Genomic DNA, 25,490 nt, shown 5'->3' on the forward strand with positions numbered 1-25,490 from the left:
CCAATCTGCAGAAATAAACTGACTATACACATAAACTTGAAAATTAATCTCAATCACAGATCTGGATAAATGTACTTTAAACATATATAGAGCTCTGCATTCTGAGCAAAGAAGTAAGTTTGATTCAAAGGCCCTGAGGCACGAGCATACTTAGTGTCTAAGAAATAGCAAGGAAATCAATGTGAATGAAGTGAAGAAAGAGAAAAGCAATAAGAGTTAGGGTCAAAAGACATGACTGAGGGCCAGATTACATAGGGCTTTACAGGTCGTTGTGAGAACTTCAGGTTTTACTCAAGAACAGGATGAGAAATTGAGCAAAGGAGTGACATGACCTAAATGTTATTTTAACAAGCTTACTCTGATAGCTATGATGAGAACAGATTCATTAGAAGAAGAGCAGAAGCAGGGTAACCAGTTAGAAGGCTACTGCAGTAATCCAGCCAGGAGACTGACAGTGGATGGCTTGAACCTAGGTGGTAGGTGAAGGTGATTATATTTTAGAGGTTTTTCAGACAATTTAGATATAAGGTATGAGAGAAACAGAGGGGTCAAGGATGACCAAGGATTTGGGACCTGAATAATCAGAAGGACAAGATTTACTCTCCAGTAAAATGGAGAGACTAACAGAGGAATAAGTTTAAGGGGTGTACCATGACCTCATTTAGTTAGCTAGCTCCATTTTTGGATATATTAAGCTTAAGAAATTTATTATACATCCAGGGGGAGGTGCAGAGTTAGCAGCTGGATATGAATCTGAATTCAGAGAAGTCTGGTCAGAGACATAAATGTGGGAATCATCAGCAGAGAATATTTAAAGTACTGAAACTCTATGAGCTTGCCTAGTTTGTATATGGATAAACAAAAAATTTTAAAAACAATAAAGGAAAAAGACGGAGAAGGCGATGGCACCCCACTCCAGTACTCTTGCCTGGAAAATCCCACGGACAGAGGAGCCCGGTAGGCTGCAGTTCATGGGGTCGCTCAGAGTCGGACAGGACTGAGCGACTTCACTTTCACTTTTCACCTTCATGCATTGGAGAAGGAAATGGCAACCCACTCTAGTATTCTTGCCTGGAGAATCCCAGGGACGGGGGAGCCTGGTGGGCTGCCGTCTATGGGGTCGCACAGAGTCGGACATGACTGAAGCGACTTAGCAGCAGCAGCAGCAGCAAAGGAAAAAGAAAGGGATGGAAGAGAAAAGAAAAACAAAAAAAGAAAAACAATGAGAAACACAGATCCAAGCACAGGGACCAGGACATGCCAATATTCAGAGATCAGATAGTTGATTAGGGAAAAAAAAGAACAAAAAAGAGCAGATAAACTTGGGAGGAAAACTAAACACTTATGGTATCATAGATAAGACTCCAAGTGAAGAATTTCAAAGATGAAGTGATTAGTGATATCCAACGTTTCTGAGAGACTTTATTTTGGGGGCTCCAAAATCACTGCAGATGGTGACAGCAGCCATGAAATTAAAAGACACTGGCTCCTTGGAAGGAAAGCTATGACCAACCTAGACTGCATATTAAAAAGCAGAGACATTACTTTACCTATAAAGGTCCGTCTAGTCAAAGCTATGGTTTTTCCAGTAGTCATCTATGGATATGAGAGTTGGACCATAAAGAAAGCTGAGTGCTGAAGAATTGATGCTTCTGAACTGTGGTGTTGGAGAAGACTCTTGAGAGTCCCTTGGACTACAAGGAGATCCAACCAGTCCATCCTAAAATAAATCATCCCTGAATATTCATTGGAAGGACTGATGCTGAAGCTGAAACTCCAATACTTTGGCCACCTGATGCAAAGAACTGACTCATCTGAAAAGACGCTGATGCTGAGAAAGATTGAAGGCAGGAGAAGGGGATGACGGAGGATGAGATGGTTGGATGGCATCACCAACTTGATGGACGTGAGTTTGAGCAAGCTCCGAGAAAGCCTGGCATGCTGCAGTCCATGGGGTTGCAAAGAGTTGGACATGACTGAGCGACTGAACTGAACTGAATGTTTCTGAGAGATCAAGCAGGATAACAAATGAGAATTACACACTGGATTTAGCGATGTGGAAGTCACTGATGACCTTGGTAACAGCAGTCCACAGAGAAGTAGGAGCAAAAACCTAACAGAAAGGATTCAAGAGTAAAATGGAGGAAAAAAATTGGAGACTATGAAGATAAAGCAACTTTCTGAAGCTTCACTGTAAATAAAAGGAGAGAAACAAAGCAGAGTAGGGCCAAAAGGGGTTCTTTTATGATGGCCCAGATAACAGCATGTTATCAAACACTATGTTGATGGGCATGACCTCATAGAGAGGGAAAACTTGATAATGGAAAAGAGAAAACAGGGCTGTAGTAATGTCCTTAAATACACTAGAGCAACTGGAATTTAATACAGAAGTAGATGGGTTTTGTTTAAGACAGAAGCAGCGGGAGAGTTGACCCACTGAAACAAAAGAGAAGGCCGACTATAATAGGCAGACCTCTTTAAGAGTTCTTTGGCATACATCATTCCACTAGTCTACTGATACTGTTCTATGAAGCATATTATCATTCCCATTTTACAAATGAGAAAACCAAGGAAGAGAGTTTATGTAACACAGATAGTATGAAAAACTAATTAAGTGGCAGAGCCAGAATTTGAATCCTTGTAAACTAATTCCAAAATCTCACTCTTAACTATTACATTATATTTCCTTTTCATATGAGAAAAAATTTCTGAAGATATTGTTCCAAAAATAATAGTAGGAAAATTGGACTGGACAGTGAATGCCATAATATTTATTAGCAGAGTCTCTACTAGGGCTTACCAGAAAATTTTCAAGCTTCAGAGTCAGACTGAGTTGGTTTTAAACCTTGGCTTCAATTCTTAACTGCTCTATGCAACCATGGGAAAATTACTCCTTGACCTTACACTTCCTCAACTGTAAAACATTTAGGAGACTAAATGTTGGGCAGCATCTTGCCCAAAATCATACAAGGTTTCAATATAGTAATATTATATGTATGATCTTCCTATTTTCCTCTTCCAGTCTTCCGTAAGTTCCTCCTATTTTCAATCCTCTAACACACATTATTCCCTTCTGATAATGTTCATTTTTCTTCCTGCTTTTTGCCCTCATAGTATCTTATCTGCTGCCCACCAAATTACTGACCATTTCAAAGATCTCAGAGGGCTACTAAACTTCAACTAGACTCCTATGTTTCCTTCAAATCAGACAAGCCCACTCAGAACGTCCCTTAGTTTAAAAATAGCCTAGTTTCTGTCTTTTCAGCTATATATGCTAATTTAACCCTGGAGCAAAGCCTGGAAGCTAAGAGTCTTGTGACTGACAATATCACTACTTAAGTATACCATGCATTTAGAAATGGGAAATAACTTTAGTTTGGTGACAATTTTATGTTTCAGCATTGCAGCTTAGGTAGTATGCATGATAAAACACTGAAAACCTAGGAACATGCTACTCTCACCTGCAAAGTGAAGTGCTAAGTCACGATACAGTTCTCTACTCATGTTTTGAAACTCAGCCTCCTGCCACACTTTCCCATCAGGTGTTCGAATCTTGGTCTCTGAAGGATTGAAGCCTAATATATAACCAACAATACAAAACATCCTTATCAATACTGCATTCAAAGTTTTGTTATATTATTAACTTTAAGTGAAATAAATTAATATACTATAAAATTCACTCTATTTAAAGTGTACAACTCCCTGCTTTTTAGGATATTCAGATAGTTACACAACTATCACCACCATCTAATTCTAGAGCATTTCATCACCTTGAAAAGTAACCCTGTAACCATTAGCAGTTGCTCCCCACACCACTCCCTCTATTCCCTGCCAAATACTCAACTATTTTCTATCTTTACAGATTTGCCTATTCTGGACATTTCCATATAAATAGAATCCTACAATGTGTGGCCTTTTGTGTCTGGCTTTTCACTTAGCTTTTATTGTTGAATGATACTCCATTGTACAGATATATCAATGTTTGCTTATCTGTTTACCAGTTGAACATCTGGGCTGTTTTCTACTTCTTGGCTATTATGAATAATGTCGTTATAAACATATATGCACAAGGATGTGTGTAAATATACCTTTTTCAATTCCCTTGGGTAGTATATCTAGGCGGAGAAGGCAATGGCACCCCACTCTGGTACTTTTGCCTAAAAATCCCATGGATGGAGGAGCCTGGTAGGCTGCAGTCCGTGGGGTCGCGAAGAGTCAGACACGACTGAGCTACTTCACTTTCACTTTTCACTTTCATGCACTGGAGAAGGAAATGGCAACGCACTCCAGTGTTCTTGCCTGGAGAATCCCAGGGACGGGGGAGCCTGGTGGGCTGCCATCTATGGGGTCACACAGAGTCAGACACGACTGAAGCGACTCAGCAGCAGCAGCAGCAGTATATCTAGGAGTGGAATTGCTGGGTCATATGGTAACTCTTACGCTGAACTTGTTGAGGAACTGTCAAAATGTTTTCTAAAGAAGCGGCACCATTTTACATTTTTACCAGCAATTTCTCCATATCCTCACTTGTTATTGTCTTTTTTATTATAGTCACCCTCATAGGTATAAAATGGTATCTCATTGTGGTTTTAATTTGTGCATCCCTAATAATTAAATGTTGAACAGCTTTATAAGCTTTTAAAAGAGGAATGCATCATTAGCTACCACATAATGTGTTAACAAGTGCTGTTTGGAAAAGTAAGCTTCAGTTAGACAAAGCAATATACATTTGTTCAAAAAGACTAGAAATGGAGAAGCACCAAATTAAATGATAAAAGAATGTCAATCATAAATTATGGATATCAGAGAAAGAAACTACCTTTTCAAGTCTGAGGAGAAACAACAATAGTCACACTTCTCTGATTTTGCCTATGACTGAACAAATGGACAAGCTTCTGTCTACACAGGCAAAATCAGACAACCAAAGTGTGGAAAACAGTTCCTTAAAACATACTTGTTCTATTTCTCAACAAACATTACACATGTGCTATTTCCTAGAAATTATCATTCTAGTTTCCTACTTCAAATTTATCACTATTCCTTAAGAAATATACTAAACTTAAAATGTTACTTTGCAAAAAAAGATAAAGTAATGAATATGGATGATAACCAGAATAGTAAAAAGATCTGTATTTTCAAATGGGCTCAACTTACTAAAGAATTGCCATTAAATATTTTGTAAAAATTAAATCAATTTAATGGAGTCAAAAATTGGTAAAAGCACTTTAAAAGTGCAGATAAAATGGTACTGGTAAAATAATTACATGTCTAATAAGAAGTACTCTATTCAGCTCTTAAGACAACAGCATAAGCTTAATTTTACCTGAAATTTGTACCACAGGACACACACAACTATGCTTATAGCTATATAAACAAAAAGTTTATAAATATAGTGTTTAGTCTATTGCAAACTACAGTTTATAACAAGAAAGTGTGGCAATTCCATGTAAACCTATCTTCCTCCCAACATTTCTTACCCTCATTCCATCTCTCTACATTCAACCTTATCATTTTTCTCTTCTCTTCTCTTCAGGAAACATTTAGCTTTATGGGAGCCTTTCTTTATATTTGCATCTTTACTTATAAGTTAACTTTAAGCAGCTTTCAGTATCTACATCAGTTTTTCTTTCTGTTCCCCAGTTTTTATTTCCATTCTCTTTGTGTACATTTTTCTTACTAATTGAATTTATTGAATAGAATAAAATATTTACTGTGCATTTGTGTCCAAGACATTGTACTAAGTTTTGAAATAAAATAAGATGATCAATGAAGGCTTAATCTTCTTGGGCATTTAAACCAGAAAGAAAAAGATATGTAAACCACTAAGTATAAAACAATGAAAGAACCACTGTGTTCACTACCTCAAATTTTAAACATATACACACATAAATGTAATGTGTTTAGAATGGGTTTCATACACTAACAACTATATAAAAAGACAAAGAAAAATCTCCTCCTCTCTCTCTTTTCTCTCTCTCTTTCATTTGTGTAAGAGAAAATTATCTCTGGAATGGTACATAAATTGTTAACACAAGTAACCTCCAGAAAGGGGACCAGGTGACTGGAGCACAAGAATGATACAGCTTTTCAATGTATGTCTTTTTCGTCTTTTCAACTGCAAATCAAGTGAATTTACTAAGTATTTAAACAAATGAAATTAAAATGTCACTTTAGAATACAGTATATTAAGATACTTTTAATTTACACTAACAAAAATTTAGCAGAAAAACAGTTCTTCACTGGTGGAAAAGATAAATCCACTGCTTAGGATACCACTGGAAACCATATTCTGTTATGATTTCTGAAATGAATACTATATTTCATTAGTTAACCTCATAAAAGTTACATTCATAATATATTTTAATATGGAAACTAAAGTATTAAAACTAGTAATAAAAGGAATATACAAAATCTAGTCACAACTCAAAGTCATACTTAAGATTTTCACTCTGATTCTTTAAGGTTGCTTTCTTTTCTTAATTTTTAGATTTTTACAAATTATTAAATAGAACACAGATTCAAATCAACCATCTTAACTCTGCCTTAGTGGAAGAACTTTTGAAACCGCAGACTTTGACTTCTAGAATGAACAAAGCTTAAAGGTACAATCTGCATTTAATGGGTCTGATATAAATATAGCCCAAGTTTTGTATAATCACTATCTTAGAACCAGCCAGAACTTCTGACCCCATCATTTGCTAATTGCTCTGTCAGCAATGTGGACAATTTCTACATGGCACACAAACAACTAGAAGGATAAGAAAGAATTTTATTAAGGGAACTACCCACAATTTTATCATAAATTGTCTAGAATTAAATGCTACTTGTCTATCTTTAATTCATAATGAATATTACTAGCAAAACATATCACAAAAAAACTGATAAACTGTTCAAACTATAGATAGTTAAGTTTGTTCTATTAAAATTAACAGAATAAACCAATCTTGATTATATTTTGATCGTCATACATTTATAAATACTGAACTTGAAAAAATATCTGCAAAAGAAAGGCCAGAATGGTAGGAACTTTAAGACCAAAGTCTAACCTCACCAATGAATCAAAATTTTACATGGATGACCCTGACCCTGTGAAAATAATTTCAGGAACATAAAAATGCAAAACCACCATATATAAAAACTTGAGTTAGGCTCAAAGCAGAAATTCTCTCTGAAAAGCATCTTCTCAATGGAAATCTGATTTATTGTTTTCTTAAACATGGAGAAAACCCCTGTCAAAATTCTAAGGTTAACAAAAGAGGATCAAAATGTCAGTGCCAAGATATTCTGTAACCAAATATTAAATAGCAGTGATTGAAGTATTTTTCAAACATTGCTTTTTAAAAGAATTTCTAATAACAATAGAAATACAATGACAGAGTAAGAGCAATATTCTTTCAGTTCTCTGAAATTTTATACTTATTTTTATATTTATATTTTATTTATATATTTTTTATTTTAAAATTTATACTAATTTTTATTTTCTCTTTTGTATAACTTATTAAAGGTTCATATGGGAGGTCTCAAACTTAAAGAACCTCTTGAAGGATCTAAATCTGCATTTTTAGCATGCACTTTGAATTAATTTTTTTATGCACTTGATTTGAGAATCACCCCCTATTCTAAATGATCCTCTCTACTCCAATACATCCTAGGGAAACAAGGAGACAAGGAGGCAGGAAAAGATGTAAACACTGATTACAAACCTTTATATGTTGGAGCAGGTGGTGCTGTTGCCACTTTCCTGACTTTCGCTGTCACTGAGCTATCAACATTAACAACCATTACCGGATGGTCAATATGACCCAGATTCTGGCCCTGGCCATTTGTTTCTTCTGAGTGTTCCCACTGTTTTCTAATCCGCTCCTTGAGTTTTTCCAGTTTGACATCATGTTGTCGTCGCTTTAGGATATCTAATCTTTGGGAATTACAAGTACTAGTAGAAGACGGAGAAGAGTCAGTTAACCGTAACACTTTTGAATCAATATTATGGCCCATGGTACACACAGAAGACTTCAAAGTGTTCTCATTTCCTTTTGTTCTATTAGGTTTTTCTTCATCACTCCTCACAGCAGCTGCCACCTTAATCAAACATTCAGAATTTTGCAATGCATCAATTGTTGGTCGATCGTTTAAAAACCTAACAACTGTATCATCAACGGCAGATGATTGGGAGCTCTCAAAATCACAGCAAAGTATATTCCGATCTTCTTGACTGCACATCAACCGGTTCCCACTCTCAGGCTTCTCTTCATTAACATCCACACAATATACGTGCTTTGACTCTAAATGGCTGGGGCTTATACTGGATGGTGTGCCATGGACTTCCCTATTATTAAAAAATAATAAGCTTTAAATAAAGAATACAAAAACCAGTCATACAAACTGAGTGGAGAACTCTAAACATTAGAGACCCCAAAACTTAGACACTCTAGTAGGTTAGAAATAATTCAGTGCTCAATGCCTCCTGGGTATCAAAGGTTAGATTATGGCAAATAATCTAAATCATAATGTGCATATTATAAAACTATGCAAAAGATGCATGCAGAGATTTCCTTAAGAATCCCAGAAAGCAGAAATACAATCTGACTTTGGATATTCACTTGACACTTACTACCAAAATGTACATTTTACTTCTCCATAAAATCTTAAGAACTAGGGGAAAAAGTTCTCAAATTCTGGCATTTCACATATATAACTTCTAAATAGTGTACGAAATTAACAGATTGGGAGTAGAAATAAAGTGGAAGTACAATAAACATTCACCTCCAGATAAACGTGGTTAGTAAAGTTAAATCTCTCTGAACTACAGACAATTTTTTTGGCAGCTTCAAGTTATGTAAAGCATGTCTAGAAATTCCAGAATAGGCAAAGAAGACTGGACACAGCCAAAGCATGCATCACAAAGTCCATATTCTCTACTCACAAAAACACTAGCAAAAGTACTCCTTCAGAAACTATTTTGATTTTACGTATCATTCTAGTAAGTTATATTTTAGAAACAGAAGCAGTTATTAAAAGGGAGATTAATGAAGACAAGCCTCAGCAGTAGGAAGAAGACATGAAAAGCTACCCAACAAAATTATAGGAACAGACATAACAATCCTCTGGACCTCCAAGTTCCGAAAGAGTAGACATTTGCCACATGTGGCAATTGAGCATTAGAATGTGCTTAATCCAAACTGAGATGTACTGTAATGTAAATTACGTACCAGATTTTGAAAAATTAAAAAATAAAGACCGTAAAACATCTTTGGGTGTGTGCATATGACTACTAGAAATATTTAAATTACATATGTGTGGTTCACGTTAATGGTGCCATTGTATATACTGATCTAAATCTTTCAGTTTAGGCATAAAACTCTAAATATCACAAAAATTATTAAAGTCATGACTCTATTACAGCAAAATATGGTAATTTTGCAGCTATCATGAGTACACAAGTGTGTGCATTTCTCTAAAGAGACCGTCTATAGCTTTTATCAGATTCTCACTGGGGTCCATGACTCAAAAAACATTAGACCCTCTTCTAAGAGGCTGATTATTAAATAAGACGGGGGCTGAGAACTGAGTTCTGCAGCTACCACTAGAGATCAAGACTAAATTCAATTATTTTCACTATCTCAACCAGACTGCAACAACTCACTGTTTAAATGATTAAGGTCTAAAATCAGCACATGCAGAGAATAAAACAGGAATCCCTGTTGGCTCAGCAGTAAAGAACCCACCTGCCAATGCAGGAGATGTGGTTCTATGCCTGGGTCAGGAAGATGCCTTGGAGAAGGAAATGGCAACCTACTCCACTATTCCTGCCTGGGAAATCCCGCAGACAGAGAAGCCTAGCAAGCTACAGTCCATGGGATCGCAAAAAGTCAGATACAACTTAGCGACTAAACAACAGAGAATAAAATAAAGTATAAAATGGTAGGTTACCTACATGTCTTAATCGTAAGGGAAAGAAAATTAACTAAAAAAAGTAAAGTAGGGACTGCCCTTGTAGTCCAGTGGCTAAGACTCTGCACTCCCAATGAAGGGGGCCAGGTTCAGGGAACTAGATTCCACATGCTGCAACTAAAGATCTCAGCACGCCATAACTAAGACCCAGCAGAGCCAAATTAGATAGACCAAAATAAATGAACTTTAAAAAAAAAAAAAAAGGAATTTCACACATTCTTTCACTTACTCACTCATTAAATATCTACTATGAATATAAGGATGTTCACTATGCAATTCTTTCAACTTTTCTATAAATATGAAAATTGTCATAATAAAATGCTGGAAAAAATATCTATAGAATACTTAAATGACAAGCATTAAGATGATTTGGGAATGAGACAGATTTGTAGTTTTACATAAAGTAATGTAATGGGTACACATTTAATCAAAATATAATGCAGCATGAAAATGCTCCAACAGAGGAAGCACAGGTGGTACTAAGTTGCTTCAGTCTTGTCCGACTCCTTATGACCCTATGGACTACAGCCTGCCAGGCTCCTCTGTCCATAGGATTCTCCAGGCAAGAATACTGAAGTGGGTTGCCATGCCCTCCTCCAGGGCATCTTCCTGACCCAGGGATCAAACCTGAGTCTCTTCTGTCCCCTGCATTAGGAAGCAGGTTCTTTACTACTAGTGCCACCTGGGAAGCACAGAGGAAGGGTTGAATAAGCTAGGGAATGAAATGGGGTAGAAACAGATACAGCACTGTTTCATACAGAAGATGATAAAAGCTGAGTTTTAGATGATGACTGGAGCTGGCCAGGTGAAGGGTGTTCTATTCACAGCTATCCTATGGATATTTGTTTCTTTTCTTAAAATACACATAATTTACACAATTTTAAATGTGAGGTAGTATTATTTGCAGAAAGAATATTAGAATAGAAATAGTAATTTAGTTTCAATTCTGATAGTGATTATGTTTCTAGGCATCTCATTATTCTTTTAAATTTTCCCTTTCTCCTTTTTCTAAACTATGCACTTGTACCCAGATTAAGTCCCTGGCCTTTTCTCTATTTATTTTTTTCACTTTTATCACTTCAATGCTACTGACAACTCCCATATTTATATTCCCAGCACTGACTTTTCCACACACATTCCTACCCAAACATCCAACTGCCTACTGAATATTTTCACCTAGATATTTCAAAATTGCATCAAATGGAACACACTGAAAATCAAACCCATAATTTACCTCTGCATGCTTGCGTGCTAAGTTGCTTGTGTCCAGTTCTTTGTGACCCTATGGACTGCAGCCCACCTGGCTCCTCTGTCCACGGGATTCCCCAGGCAAAAATACTGGAGTGAGTTGCCATGCCCTCCTCCAGGGGATCCTCCCGACCCAGGGAACGAACCCACATCACCCGCAGCTCCTGCATTACAGGCAGACTCTTTACCGCTGAGCCACTGGGGAAGCATAATTCACCTTCATCACCCAAATTTTTTATCTCAAATATAAGATGTGATAGTTGGACCATAAAGAAGGTTGAGCACTGAAGAACTGATGCTTTTGAACTCTGGTGCTAGAGACTACTCTTTTGAGAGTCCCTTGGACAACAAGGAGATCAAACCAGTCAATCCTAAAGGAAATCAACCCTAAATATTCACTGGAAGGACTGATGCTGAATGCCACCTGATGTGAAGAACCAACTCATTGGAAAAGATTCTGATTCTGGGAAAGACTGAGGGCAAGAGGAGAATGGGGAAACAGAGGATGAGATTGTTGGAAGGCATGACTGAATCAATGGACATGAGGTTGAGCAAACTTGGGGAGATAGTGAAGGACAGGGAAGCCTGGCATGATGCAGTTGATAAAGTCGCAAAGACTCAGACATGACTTAGCAACTGAACAATAGCAAATATAAAAACTAAGTATTTCCAAGCACCATCGTTAAAAACTCCTTACTTTACTGATTGACACTTTAAAATACTAAAAAATGATTATAAATGAAACAACAAACTGTAAGTTTCAGTGTCTATTACTTAATACTATTTGCTATCCTAACAGCAAGAACATATTTCTATCAGTAGTTAAAATGTCCCTCAAATACAAAACTCTTTAATCTTATCTGCTGAATATCCTAAATTAGCTAACAAAAATGCAAAGCATTTTATACTATTCATATATTAAAATTCATTCATCAATCTTGAACATCTAACTAAATTGTTAAAACGAGCCACTGGCAACACAAACAATAAACCAACTCACATTCTCAGAAGAAAGAAATTTTAGGTAACTGATTAATGCTAGCCCCCTCTAACTCAAAAAAGAGAAGAAAACTAAACTATGTGAAGACCACTGTGTAGAACACCCAATTTGAGATATAAGGGAGAAGAAAGCCATACTTCCAGAAACCAAATAATTTGTGTGCAGGAAGCATATTACAATGGAGAGGTCTGGAGCAAATATTACTACTTCTCCCCAAATATTCAATCTGTAAAAGAACAAAGTTAGCATTTCATAATATAAAAGATTTTGCTTTACCTTTTTGGAAAATGGAAAAGGTAATACTACTAGATTCAGAGTGTGATGAAAAACTGAGAAAATAAACTATAATATTAGTACAAATACTATAGGTTAACTCTATAGATAATTTAAAAAAAAAAGAAACCCACACTAACCTGTAAGAAACCAAAGGGTCACGAAACTCCACACGATTAATTTTTTTTACATTACTCTCCAGGGTGGTAGCTCTGAGAGGACTACGAGATTTCTCTTTTCGTGATTTAGAAAATTTGGAGGCTGGAGCATTAACCCAAGAATCATCTAGGTATCTACCATCTGAAGAAAAAGGAAATCTATGAAAACATATGATATAAAATACAACCGTCTCTGAACGTGGCTAGCATTTAAGAAAATAACTTAGGTATCTTATTGTTTCTGGACTCTCAAGCTGGATACCATGCAAGTAGATAAAAAAAAATTCAGGTTTTATTATTACAGTAACTCAATCTATAGAGAAAGACTGCATTCTAAGCAAACAACGCCAAGTAAAATTCTAAATAAAAAATTCCTTTTGTCAAAGGCTCTCACTTCAAAAAAGATGCATCAGCTAAAACCCAAGACTCACAGATTATAAAAAAGAATCATAGTTTCAGTTAATCTGCAGGTTTATTCCACTAATTATGCAACCACAAAATTAAATATATAAAAGGTAACCAAAGAAAATATTGACAGTGTCAATTTATGATAGTATTTGTAAGATAAATATTCTAATTTTGATCAGAAATCCCAACCAAAAAAACAAAAGTCTTCAGTCAACTAAATTTCAAACTAAAATACCTGTACTTTTTTCTTTTTTTAAAAAAGGACATATATAACCCTAAAGGCTCAAAATCAAATTCTCACTAACAAATGAAAACTCACTGCCAAAGGTGATGCTGTAGTGCTAAGTTCCTGATCAAAAGACGGAGAAAACATCATCTACAGTCACTGAGCATGAGGCTGCTTCATAACTACTCAGTACCAAAGGAAAAGAACTAAATGCTGATGAAGCATCTAGTCTCTGACAAAAGAACAAGGAAATACATGGGACTATATGGAGAAATTAAACCAAAACACCAAAAATTCATATTTAATATATTTATATCTTTGGAAGTCACCTCATACATACCTTTTCTACTAATTTTTCTGGTAGCACTTGCAGAAGATTTCTTGGTATCCATGACAGAATCAAACACAGCTGTACTTGTAGGGGCTACTTCCAATTTGTTTTCAATGTGTCTCAACTAAAGTTTAAACACCATCAAAACAAATAGGTTAATTCTATTCTAAACCAGCTACCATCAATTTAATTACTTAAATTATATTGTCCAACAACTTTCTCCAAAGCAGAAAAAACTTAGGAATGCTTTATTTTAACTAAAAACAATATAGTTTTTCTATTATTTACTACTTAAGCAATTGGCCAATGCTGCCCAAATTTGGACACAAAAATAAAAATGTCTATAGAATACCAAGAGTTTTCCATTTGACCTGTTGACTATTTTTTTAGTTGTTGAGTTTTTTAAAAGCAGTAAATTTTCTGACATTGTATGCTGCATATCATTATGCTACATATTTTGTGCATTTCTACATATTTTATGTGTTTTATATGCAAAAATGAGGAAAGAACAATTCCTCTAGACTAAAATTTAGGATTATTTAAATAGCCACAACTTTTTATCATTTTATATCTACAAAATAAGTTTTACAATAAGGACAAAGTTAATAAGATAAAATTCAGGTTTCCAAGCACTACAGTTGACTTTTGATATAACCACCAATGATTTTAGAAAGTATTTTCTCCTAAATGCTTAGAGGAGAAAATGTGAAGAAAACAGAAGAAAGTAGAAAAAAATAAAATTAATCAAAATTCCAAAATTCCACCAGAAAGAGATAAAAACTTTGTGTAAAATTCTGATTTATCTTCTTACATATTTTAGCAGTGCAATGTACTCACAAAATTGGAATAATCCTTTATATATTAATAATTCTATATCAGACTGTTCCCCCATTTATATTATGAACCATTGATCACCCCTAAAAATTATTTTTAAAACCCAATAATTTTTTTTAAAAAACAACTATTAACAATTCAGCTCTAAGTTAGTTTACCTCTAAATTTAATATGGGATAAAAATTATTCTTACATTATAAATGTACAATGCTCACAAAGAATATATGCTGATTGCTACATTCATGGACCCAAAATCTGACTCGGCATTATGACCAAATCTAGGTTATAGCACCTTATCCAGATTGACTTTCAAATCAGTTCAAAAGATTATAGGACAGAAAGTATCAAGTTTACACTGTTAAAAAATAGATGACTTGAATTCTGGTAGAATACAAAACAAATAAGACAAATATATAAATATATATACATACATACACACACACATATATATAAGGTTGGTGCAAACATAATTACAGTTCAGACTGTGACTTTTTAAAACTAATTTTATTTATTTATTTTTGTCTGTCCTGGGTCTTCATTGCTGTGTGGACTTGAGTCTCTAGTTGCAGAGAGCGGGGGCTACTCTCTAGTTGTGGTGTGTCGGTTTCTCATTGCGGTGGCTTCTCTTGTTGGGAAGCACAGGTTCTAGGGCATAAGGGCTTCAGTAGTTGTGGTTTCCAGGCTCTTGAACTCAGCTATTGTGCTCTGCAGCATGTGGAATCTTTGTGGATCAGGGATCAAACCTGTGTCTCCTGCATTGGCAAGTGAATTCTTTACCACTGACACAACAGGGCAGCCCTCAGACTGCAAATTTTAAATCATTATAACTAGGCTCAAATACATCTTTATTAATCAAAACAGGAACCATTACAATCAACACATTTTTGCCAATAAGAAGTTTATTCCTGTAGCATAAAAATTTGTGCTTCAGGATTCAACAAACTCTTAAGAAGTATTTTCTGCATCCTGCTGGCTGTGGAAGCATTTTCCCTGCAAAAAGTTGTTGAGATACTGAGGAAGTAGTAGTTGGTTGCCAAGAGGTCAGGTAAATATCTGGATGAGGCAAAACTTTGTAGCCCAATTTGTTCAACTTTTGAAGTGCTGGTTGTGCAACATGCAGTTGGGCGCTGTCATGGAGAAAAATTAGGCCCTTTCTGTTAACCAATACCGGCTGCAGGTGTTGCAATTTGGGGTGCATCTCATCGATTTTCTGAGCATACTTCTCAGAGGTAGTGGTTTCACTAGGATTCAGAGAGCTGCAGTAGATGAGACGGGCAGCAGACCACCACACAGTGACAAGAACCTTTTACTGGTGCAAGTCTGGCTTAGGGTGGTGTTTTGGAGCTGCTTCTCGGTGCAACCACTCGGCTAGTTGTCGCTGGTTGTCATATAAAATCTACTTTTCGTCACATGGCACAATCCGATTGAGAAATGGATTCTCAATCAGAAATACAACTGATGTTGCATAGAGTAAGAGAAGACACTTCAAAATGATGATTTTTTTGACTTCTAGTCAGCTCACGAGGCATCCACTTATAGAGCTTTTTCACCTTTCCAATTTGCTTCAAATGCTGCACGACTGTAGAATGGTCAACACTGAGTTCTTCAGCAACTTGTCGCACAGTTATATAAGGATCAATTCGATGATGGCTCTCAATTAGTCGTGTTAATTTCTGATGGCCGGCCACTATGCTCTTTTATCTTCAAGCTTCTTGTTTCCTTTTCAGAACTTCTTGAACTACCACTACACTGTACGTTTGTTAGCAGTTCTTGGTCCAAAAGTACTGTTATTGTCAGTTGTCTCTGTTGCTTCAAATGACCCATTTTGAACTTGAATAAGAAAATCACTCAAATCTGCTTTTTGTCTAACATAATTTCCATAGTCTAAAAAAAATATAAAATAAGCAGCAAGTAATTTAAGTCTTTAGCAAAAAAAAAACATAAAGTGAGAAATGCACGTTAAAATGATGTATAACATAACCACATTTAGAGTGTATTCCAATATCAAATGGCAAATTTCAATAATGCAAAAACCACAATTACTTTTGTACCAACCTAATATATATTAGAAGAGCAATTTGCCTAGAGAGCAAATGAAAAAGAAAAGAAAAAGGTCTCTCTTTAAAGAGCTATGTATCACTTGACAAATCTGGATTCCTAAACTCCAGACAAGACTGGACCGAATATAAATGAGAACAGTGGCCCATAATCATCCTTCTTCAGCAGTACTAAGAGAAAACAACCTGTTACTGCCACAAAAAACTAGCAGGTGACTCACAGTCCACTCAAACAAAAGCTGTCCCTTTCATTTCCGTTCTATGAGCTTCCTACATAGACACATTCCTACCTTCTCTAATAAATTCTACATTTTAAAACTTCATCTCAACATACCAACTGAGTAAATTTATTACAGCAGAATAAATAACACAACATAGTTTAATATTCTATATGCCATAGTGCTAATGTTTCTGATACTTAATGTCCTAATTACTGCTTTACTATCTAATAGTTGTCACTAATGTTAATTTTGTAACATAGTATGTAACTTTTCATATTGAAAAGTTTAACTATTTTCTCATAAAAAAAGCACTATAGAAAAGAATTTTAATCTACTCAATCATAACAGAAAATTTTAAACTAGAAGGAAATAAATGAAACCTATAATTACTTACAGCAGCCTTGGTCTGAGAAAGTGCATCCCATGGTGCGGTTATATCTGCTGGGCAACATTAATATTTACTGAATTAGGATCTCTGAAGTGGACCTTGAAATCTGCATTTTAATAAGCTCCTAAATGCACTCAAAAGTTTGAGAACCACTTTATTAGGCAGAACTGTTCTCCAGCAAGCGCTTTATTACATTGAACCAAAACATGATTCTTCTCCCATCCTGTAAAGCCTAGCTTCCCAATACATGGTTTAGAGCTGTATTAAGCACTGATCCCCCTAGGACACGGATCCCATAGGACAACTAGACTAACACCCCCATCTACATCTCCAACAATAAGCAGTATCCTCAGTTTATCCCAATGAGCTGAACAAATACACTGTTAAGTACCATACTGCATTTCGTATTATGATATGAAAAGATCAGAAAACTACTCCAGACTTCAACCTACTAGTAGAAACAAAGGTAATATCTATTCATTCTTTCAGACAATAGCCCTTCAAAGAGTATATATTCAAAGAGTCTATATATTTCCCCTGAGTCAGCCTTCTCTAGGATAAATATTTTCATCTTCTCTAAATGCTCTTCATGTGACATGATTTCCAGGTCCCTCACGAACCCAATTATCTTGCTCCAGATGTACACATTTGTCAAAGTCCCTCAAAATAATCAAGTCCTAAATTAAAGTTACCCCCATGCATCACTAAAAACAAGAAGTTCAATGAGACTATAACTTTTTAATCTGTGCACTACAGGTCTATATCGGGAGCTATATAGTATCATTTATTGACATTAAGTCAGAATTTATTGTAAAATATTATATATAACTAATTTTACATATACTGATTCTTTTTAAAAAAAGAATGTATTGCTTTACAAGACAGTTTACTATTGTGTGCCTCTGAAGGTAAAGTACATCATATATTTAAAATGAAACTGAATTTTAAAAAGCATTTATCCATTTGTTATAAATCAAAGCATATGGGTATTTTCATTTACTGAATAGCCCAAAATCTTAGGCACAGGACCTAAACAAAGCATTAAGTTCAGTTTAAAAAAAAAACAAAACAAATCATACCTTGAATAGTATCCGTGCTTTGAGAGTTCCTTGGATTTGGTAAAGGCACCTCTTTTGATTTGCTGCTCCTCATCCTGCCAATTTACCTGCAATCACATCATCAGCATTCACTGAAAATCAACATTATACTATCAGTGAAGAAAATGCCCTATCTTGCCTTTTGTGAAAGTCAAAAAAGAATTTTGTCATCTCTAAAAGTTATGTTTATATTCTCTTAAGAGTTCCTGATAATTTAGTAACTTTATTTTTGCTTGGAAAATTAAACCATTAAAAATTATATCATAACCACCTCACACAAACTAGGATAGCTACTATCAAACCAACCAACAAACAAAAGTGTTAATGAAGATGTGAAGAAACTGTAACTCTTGTGCACTGTTCGTTGGAATGTAAAATGGTACACCTGCTATGGAAAATAGCTCAGTAGTCCCTCAAAAATTTAAAGGAAAACTATCATATGGTCCAGCACAGAAGAATTGAAAGCAGGGGCTTGAAGAGATATTTGTTCACAGCACTGCTCACAACAATCAAAAGATGAAAGCAACCAAAGTGTCCATAAACAAATGAAAAAATAAGTAAAATGTAGTGTGGTGGCTCAGACGGTAAAAGCATCTGCTTGCAGTGCGGGAGAACCGGGTTCAGTCCCTGGGTGGGAAGATCCCCTGGAGAAGGAAATGGCAACTTATTCCAGTACTCTTGCCTGGAAAATTCCATGGATGGAGGAGCCTTGTAGGCTAGAGTCCACGGGGTCCCAAAGAGTAGGACACGACTGAGCGACTTCACTTTCACTTTCAGTATACACATAAAACATTATTATTCAGTCTTAAAGAAGGGGGATATTTTGACATATGCTACAATAAATGAACCTTGAGAACATTATGCTAAGTGAAATAAGCCAGTTACAAAGACAAATACTATATGATTCCACTTATATGAGATACCCAGAATAGTCCAAATCATAGGAAGGGAAAGTAAAATAGCGGCTGTCAGGGGCTGGGGGAAGGGGAAAATAGGAAGCTATTGTCTAATGGGTATAGAGTTTCATTTTTGCAAGATGAAAGGAGTTCTAGAGATGGATGGTTACTATGACTGCATAATAGTAATAGTGTATTTAGTACCACTAAACTGAATCCTGGAAAATGGTTAACATGGTAAATTTTATGTTACATGTATCTCACCACAAAACACAAATTAAAAAGGGGAAAAAAGTATATAATGACTCAAAGAAAAAGATCATGATCTACTTATGCTAACTAAACAGACTGATGACAAAATTCTGTTGTAAAAGTCACATAAAAACATAGTTTGGAAAATGTAGAAGGGGAAAACTCATTCCTGCTCTCCAAATCTTAACACAATCATTAAGATCCCTTCTGTTCTTTTTACTTTTTTTTTTACTGTAATCACTATAATTTCAATTTTGTGTCCTATTTAAATGCTAGACATTTGAAGTGGGTTTTAGAATATATTCACAAATTCTTTGATACTCCTTTCTTCAAGAAGTGGAGCTTAATTTTCTTCTCATTGGTTGTAGGCTGGACTTAGTGGTTTACTTTTAACAAATCAAATGTGGTAGAAATGACGTGTGACTTTCAAAACTAAGTCACAAAAGGCACTGCCTGTTCTCTCTCAAGGATCCAGCTGCCATGTCATAAGGACAGTCAAGCAACCCTATGAAGAGATCCATGTGGCAAAAAAAACTTAGGGTTCCTGCCTATAGCCATATGAATGAGCCATCCTGGAAGTAATCCAACAAGAGTTTATCAATACAATAATATGACTCATTTTCTCTATTATAAATAACACTGTAATGAAAATAGCTGTATATATGAATGTTTGCTCATTTGGATTATTCAACAAGAACAGGATCTACAAAGTATGCAAAAACTGAACTAAAGAACATATAGAACATGCTACTCTAGAGATCCAATGCTGAACTGTTTTCCAATTTACAATAATACGAGCTGATCAGTTTCATTAATATATTTTAGTATTAACTATGCTTTTTACTTTTGTTGATTATTAAGGAATATTAATTATATTCCTTTTAGGGAAAAAAATGGCTTTTTAAAAACTTTTTATTTTGTATTGGGATATAGCTGATTAACAATGTTTTGATAGTTTTAGGTGAACAGCGAAGGGACTCAGCCATACATATGCATGTATCCATTCTCCCCCAAACTGCCCTCCCATCCAGGCAGCCACATAGAGTTCTATACAGTAGGTCCTTGTTGGTTATCCACTTTAAATAAAGCAGTGTGTATGTGTCCATCTGGGCTTCCCAGGTGGCGCTAGTAAAGAATCCGTCTGCCAATGAAGGAGACATGAGAGACATGGGTTTGATCCCTAGGTCAGGAAGATCCCTGGAGGAGGGCACGGCAACACTCTCTGGTATTCTTGCCTAGAGAATCCCATGAACAGAGGAGCCTGGCAGGCAAAGAGTCAGACACACAACTGAAGCAACTTAGTGCACACACACTACCAAACTACCTATCTATCCAAACTACCAATCTATCTCTTCTTTCCCCCATCCTTCCCCTAGGCAACCATAAATTTGTCCTCTAAATCTGTGAGTCTGTTTCTGTTTTGTAAGTAAGTTTATTTGTACCAGAAAATGGTTTCTTTAATTTCAATTTAGTAGACTGCTTGAAGGAGTAAACACTCTGCCATGGAACTTCATTTTAGATCCTCATTTGTGAACTATCTTTTCTTGTTCTTTGCCCACTAATCTACCAGGATATTAAAGTTTTTCTTATTGATTTGCTGAGTTCTTACATTATACTACTACTACTACTAAGCCGCTTCAGTCGTGTCCGACTCTGTGCGACCCCATAGACAGCAGCCCACCAGGCTCCCCCGTCCCTGGGATTCTCCAGGCAAGAACACTGGAGTGGGTTGCCATTTCCTTCTCCAATGCAGGAAAGTGAAAAGTGAAAGTGAAGTCGCTCAGTCGTGTCTGACTCTTCGTGACCCCATGGACTGCAGCCTACCAGGCTCCTCCGTCCATGGGATTTTCTAGGCAAAAGTACTGGAGTAGGGTGCCATCTTACATTATAAATAGTATAGTAAACCTTTGTCATATTTGATAAAAATAATTTTCTTCAATGTCTGTAAAGGCAGTTCAATATCGTAATTATTAAAGACTCTAATTTACGTAAAAAAGGAAAAGCCTACCTACTAAGTCCAAACATGAAAAACTAAAGGTATAATTAATTTTTAAGAGTGCTACTTTTACCTATAATAAACAATCCTGATTTATAAACTTTTTAGGAAAAACTTCAAAAAGGTTCCAAAAATAAAAATTTTCTAAAAATAAAATTTTCATAGGTTATACAATATGATTCTAATAAAAGTCAATCTAGGTGTTTAAAAATAGAATAGTAAAAATTTAAAATCAATAAATATGCCAATAGTTAAAGTTATTCTAACCGGAGTTAGAATCAGAGCTACCAACATAGTTAGAAAAATAAACTCACTTCACTGTCCTTCTCATAAAGATACTTTTGGTCTAGTTAAGTGTCAAATGATAACTAAACAAACATGTGGCAGCTGCTGCTGCTGCTGCTGCTAAGTCACTTCAGTCATGTCCAACTCTGTGCCATCCCACAGACGGCAGCCCACCAGGCTCCCCCGTCCATGGCATTTTCCAGGCAAGAACACTGGAGTGGGTTGCCCTTGCCTTCTCCAATGCATGAAAGTGAAAAATTAAAGTAAAGTCGCTCAGTCGTGTCTGACTCTTAGCGACCACATGGACTACAGCCCACCAGGCTCCTCCGTTCATGGGATTTTCCAGGCAAGCGTACTGGAGTGGGTTGCCATTGCCTTCTCCGAAACAAACATGAGCTATTCTATATTACTAAATAATCTGTCAATGACTAGACAAAACTTTTCTTTGAGCAGACCTCATTTTAAAATAAACACTAAAATATATAATAATGATCAATTTTCTAATGGGAAGCAGAAACAGATTAAATTATCAAAACCTGCATATACATCCAAAATCTCTACACTGAAGAGCTAATGCCGATAAAGCTGAGACAGTGGAGATCAGCAAAAAGAAACGAATCTGCTTCAGGGACATCCCCGGTGGTCCAGTGGTTAAGAATCAGCCTTCCAAAGCAGGGGATACAGGTTCGATCCCAGTCAGGGAACTAAGATCCCACATGCTGCAGAGCAATTAAGCCTGTGCACCACAACTAGAGATGCCCCCATGCTCTAGGGCCCATGCTCTACAAATAGAGAAGCCTTTGCACACAGCAACTGGAGAAAGGCTGTGTGCCACAACAAAGAGTGCAGCCAAGGGGAAAAAAAAAAAAGAATCTATCTGCTTCAAAATAACAGCCTTATTAATAATCATCTTCAAAAGCAATGACTAAATACAAAGAGTGTGACATTTACAGAATCTCATCCTGTAAATACATTGCAGTATATTCACCACCTAACAAATGAGAATGAACTAATCACAACTACATACAACCAGACGAGCATCACAAACGTGTTAAGTGAAGAATGCCAGAAACTAGTGTACACACTGTATACATTTTATAAAACATCAAACAAGCAGAATTAATGTACTCTGTTAGAACTGACAATGGTCATTATTTATGCTTTCTTTTTTTTTTCTTATGTATGCTTTTGGGAGGAGGGTGACAAAAATTGGAGCAAGGAAGCGCTTGAGGTACTAATAATATTGTTTACTGATTTGGCAAAATCAAATATACAAAAAAGATCCTCATGACGAAGATAATCATGATGGTGTGATCACTCACCTAGAGCCAGACATCCTGGAATGTGAAGTCAAGTGGGCCTTAGAAAGCATCGCGACGAACAAAGCTAGTGGAGGTGATGGAATTCCAGTTGAGCTCTTTCAAATTCTAAAAGATGATGCTGTGAAAGTGCTGCACTCAATATGCCAGCACATTTGGAAAACTCAGCAGAGGCCACAGGACTGGCAAAGGTCAGTTTTCATTCCAATCCCAAAGAAAGGCAATGCCAAAGAATGCTCAAACTACCGCACAATTGCACTCATCTCACACGCTAGCAAAGTAATGCTCAAAATTCTCCAAGCCAGGCTTCAGCAATATGTGAACTGTGAACTTCCTGATGTTCAAGCTGGTTTTAGAAAAGGCAGAGGAACCAGAGATCAAACTGCCAACATCTGTTGGATCATCAAAAAAAAGGCAAGAGAGTTCCAGGAAAACATCTATTTCTGCTTTACTGACTATGCCAAGGCCTTTGACTGTGTGGATCACAATTAACTCTGGAAAATTCTTAAAGAGATGGGAATACCAGGCCACCTGACCTGCCTCTTGAGAAACCTATATGCAGGTCCAGAAGCAACAGTTAGAACTGGACATGGAACAACAGACTGGTTCCAAATAGGAAAAGGAGTACATCAAGGCTGTATATTGTCACCCTGCTTATTTAACTTATATGCAGAGTACATCATGAGAAATGCTGGACTGGATGAAGCACAAGCTGGAATCAAGATTGCTGGGCGAAATATCAATAACCTCAGATATGCAAATGATACTACCCTTATGGCAGAAAGTGAAGAGGAACTAAAGAGCCTCTTGATGAAAGTGAAAGAGGCGAGTGAAAAAGTTGGCTTAAAGCTCAACATTCAGTAAAAAAAGATCATGGCATCTGGTCCCATCACTTCATGGCAAATAGATGGGGAAACAATGGAAACTGTGAGAGACTTTATTTTTTCGGGCTCCAAAATCACTGCAGATAGTGACTACAGTCACAAAATAAAAAGGCACTAACTCCTTGGAAGAAAAGCTATGACCAACCTAGACAGCATAATAAAAAGAAGAGACATTACTTTACCAACAAAGGTCCATCTAGTCAAGGCTATGGTTTTTCCAGCAGTTATGTATGGATGTGAATGTTGGACTATAAAGAGGGCTGAGCACCAAAGAATTGATGCTTTTGAACTGTGGTGTTGGAGAAGACTCTTGAGAGTCCCTTGGACTGCAAGGAGATCCAACCAGTCCATTCTGAAGGAGATCAGCCCTGGGATTTCTTTGGAAGGAATGATGCTAAAGCTGAAACTCCAGTACTTTGGCCACCTGATTCGAAGAACTGACTCATTGGAAAAGACCTGATGCTGGGAAAGATTGGGGGCGGGAGAAGAAGGGGATGACAGAGGATGAGATGGTTGGATGGCATCACGGACTCAATGGACATGAGTTTGAGTAAGCTCCAGTAGTTGGTGATGGACAGAGAAGCCTGGTGTGCTGCAGTCCATGGGGTTGCAAAGAGTCGAACACAACTGAGCAACTGAACTGAACTGATTTGGGTGCTGACTTTTTGGGTGTGTTCAGTTTGTAAGACTTCACCAAACTGTACACTCATATACTTTTTCAATATATTAAACTTCAGTTAAAAGTATTTTCTTTTTTCTTTAAATTTTTACTAGTGTATAGCAGTCCATGGGGTCGCTAAGAGTCGGGCACGACTGAACGACTTCACTTTCACTTTTCACTTTCATCCATTGGAGAAGGAAATGGCAACCCACTCCAGTGTTCTTGCCTGGAGAATCCCAGGGACGGCGGAGCCTGGTGGGCTGCTGTCTATGGGGTTGCACAGAGTCAGGCACAACTGAAGCGACTTAGCACCAGAGCAGCCCCAGAGGTGGGGGACTCAAGGAATTCCAGAAAGGAATAGGAAAAGTATATAAAAAGGAAAGTATATAAAATAAAAATATATAAAAACTATAATGACCTGCATGGCTCTATCAATAAATGCCTGCTAAAAGTCAGGGTGATGGGTAGACAAAAGGCCAGGAACACTGGTGAAGTTAGTGAGCAGCAGCAGCAGCAGCTGAATAATAATGTTGTGTTAGTTTCAAGTGTACAGCAAAGTGAATCAATTATACATATATATATATATATCCACTCTTTTTTAAATTCTTTGCCCAAAAAGGCCATTACAGATTATTGAGTAGAGTTCCCTGAGCTATAATGTAGGTCCTTTGTTGTTGTTTAGTAGCTAAGTCATGTCCAACTCTAGCAACCCCATAGACTGTGGCCCACCAGGCTCCTCTGTCCATGGGATTTCCCAGTCAAGAATACTGAAGCGTGTTGCCATTTCCTTCTCCAAGGAATCTTCCTAACCCAGGGATCAAAACCATGTCTCTCACCACTTAAGTGGCCACCAAGGAAGCCCACAGTAGGTCCTTCGTAGTTACCTATTTTATATATAGTAGTGTGTATATGTCAATCCAATCTTCCAGTTTATTCTCCCCTCTCCCAAAGTATTTTCAGATAACATGAAATAACCAAATCCTAGCTTAGGTTTACAATTATAAT

At 36.5% G+C, this 25,490-nt stretch overlaps 1 protein-coding gene across 4 annotated transcripts in view; it reads right to left on the bottom strand.

Moving 5' to 3' along the window:
• The window catches only part of CEP350 (centrosomal protein 350), a 159,682-nt gene that overhangs the window by 112,955 nt on the left and 21,237 nt on the right, over nt 1–25,490 (bottom strand). For 2 of the 4 annotated variants that reach the window (XM_006048584.3, XM_006048587.3), the window contains exons 2-7: nt 18,175–18,260; nt 17,102–17,148; nt 13,605–13,719; nt 12,613–12,772; nt 7,704–8,326; nt 3,462–3,575 (exon numbers count right to left, since the gene is read on the bottom strand). In XM_006048584.3, coding sequence (XP_006048646.2) covers nt 3,462–3,575; nt 7,704–8,326; nt 12,613–12,772; nt 13,605–13,719; nt 17,102–17,148; nt 18,175–18,247 — 1,132 coding nt within the window. In that variant the 5' untranslated portion in view covers nt 18,248–18,260. The remainder of the gene's footprint in view (nt 1–3,461; nt 3,576–7,703; nt 8,327–12,612; nt 12,773–13,604; nt 13,720–17,101; nt 17,149–18,174; nt 18,261–25,490) is intronic. The other 2 variants (XM_006048585.3, XM_006048586.3) reach the window with 2 other exon arrangements.

Source organism: Bubalus bubalis, chromosome 5 (genome assembly GCF_019923935.1).
Source record: "Bubalus bubalis isolate 160015118507 breed Murrah chromosome 5, NDDB_SH_1, whole genome shotgun sequence".
In the NCBI taxonomy this organism is placed as follows: domain Eukaryota; kingdom Metazoa; phylum Chordata; class Mammalia; order Artiodactyla; family Bovidae; genus Bubalus; species Bubalus bubalis.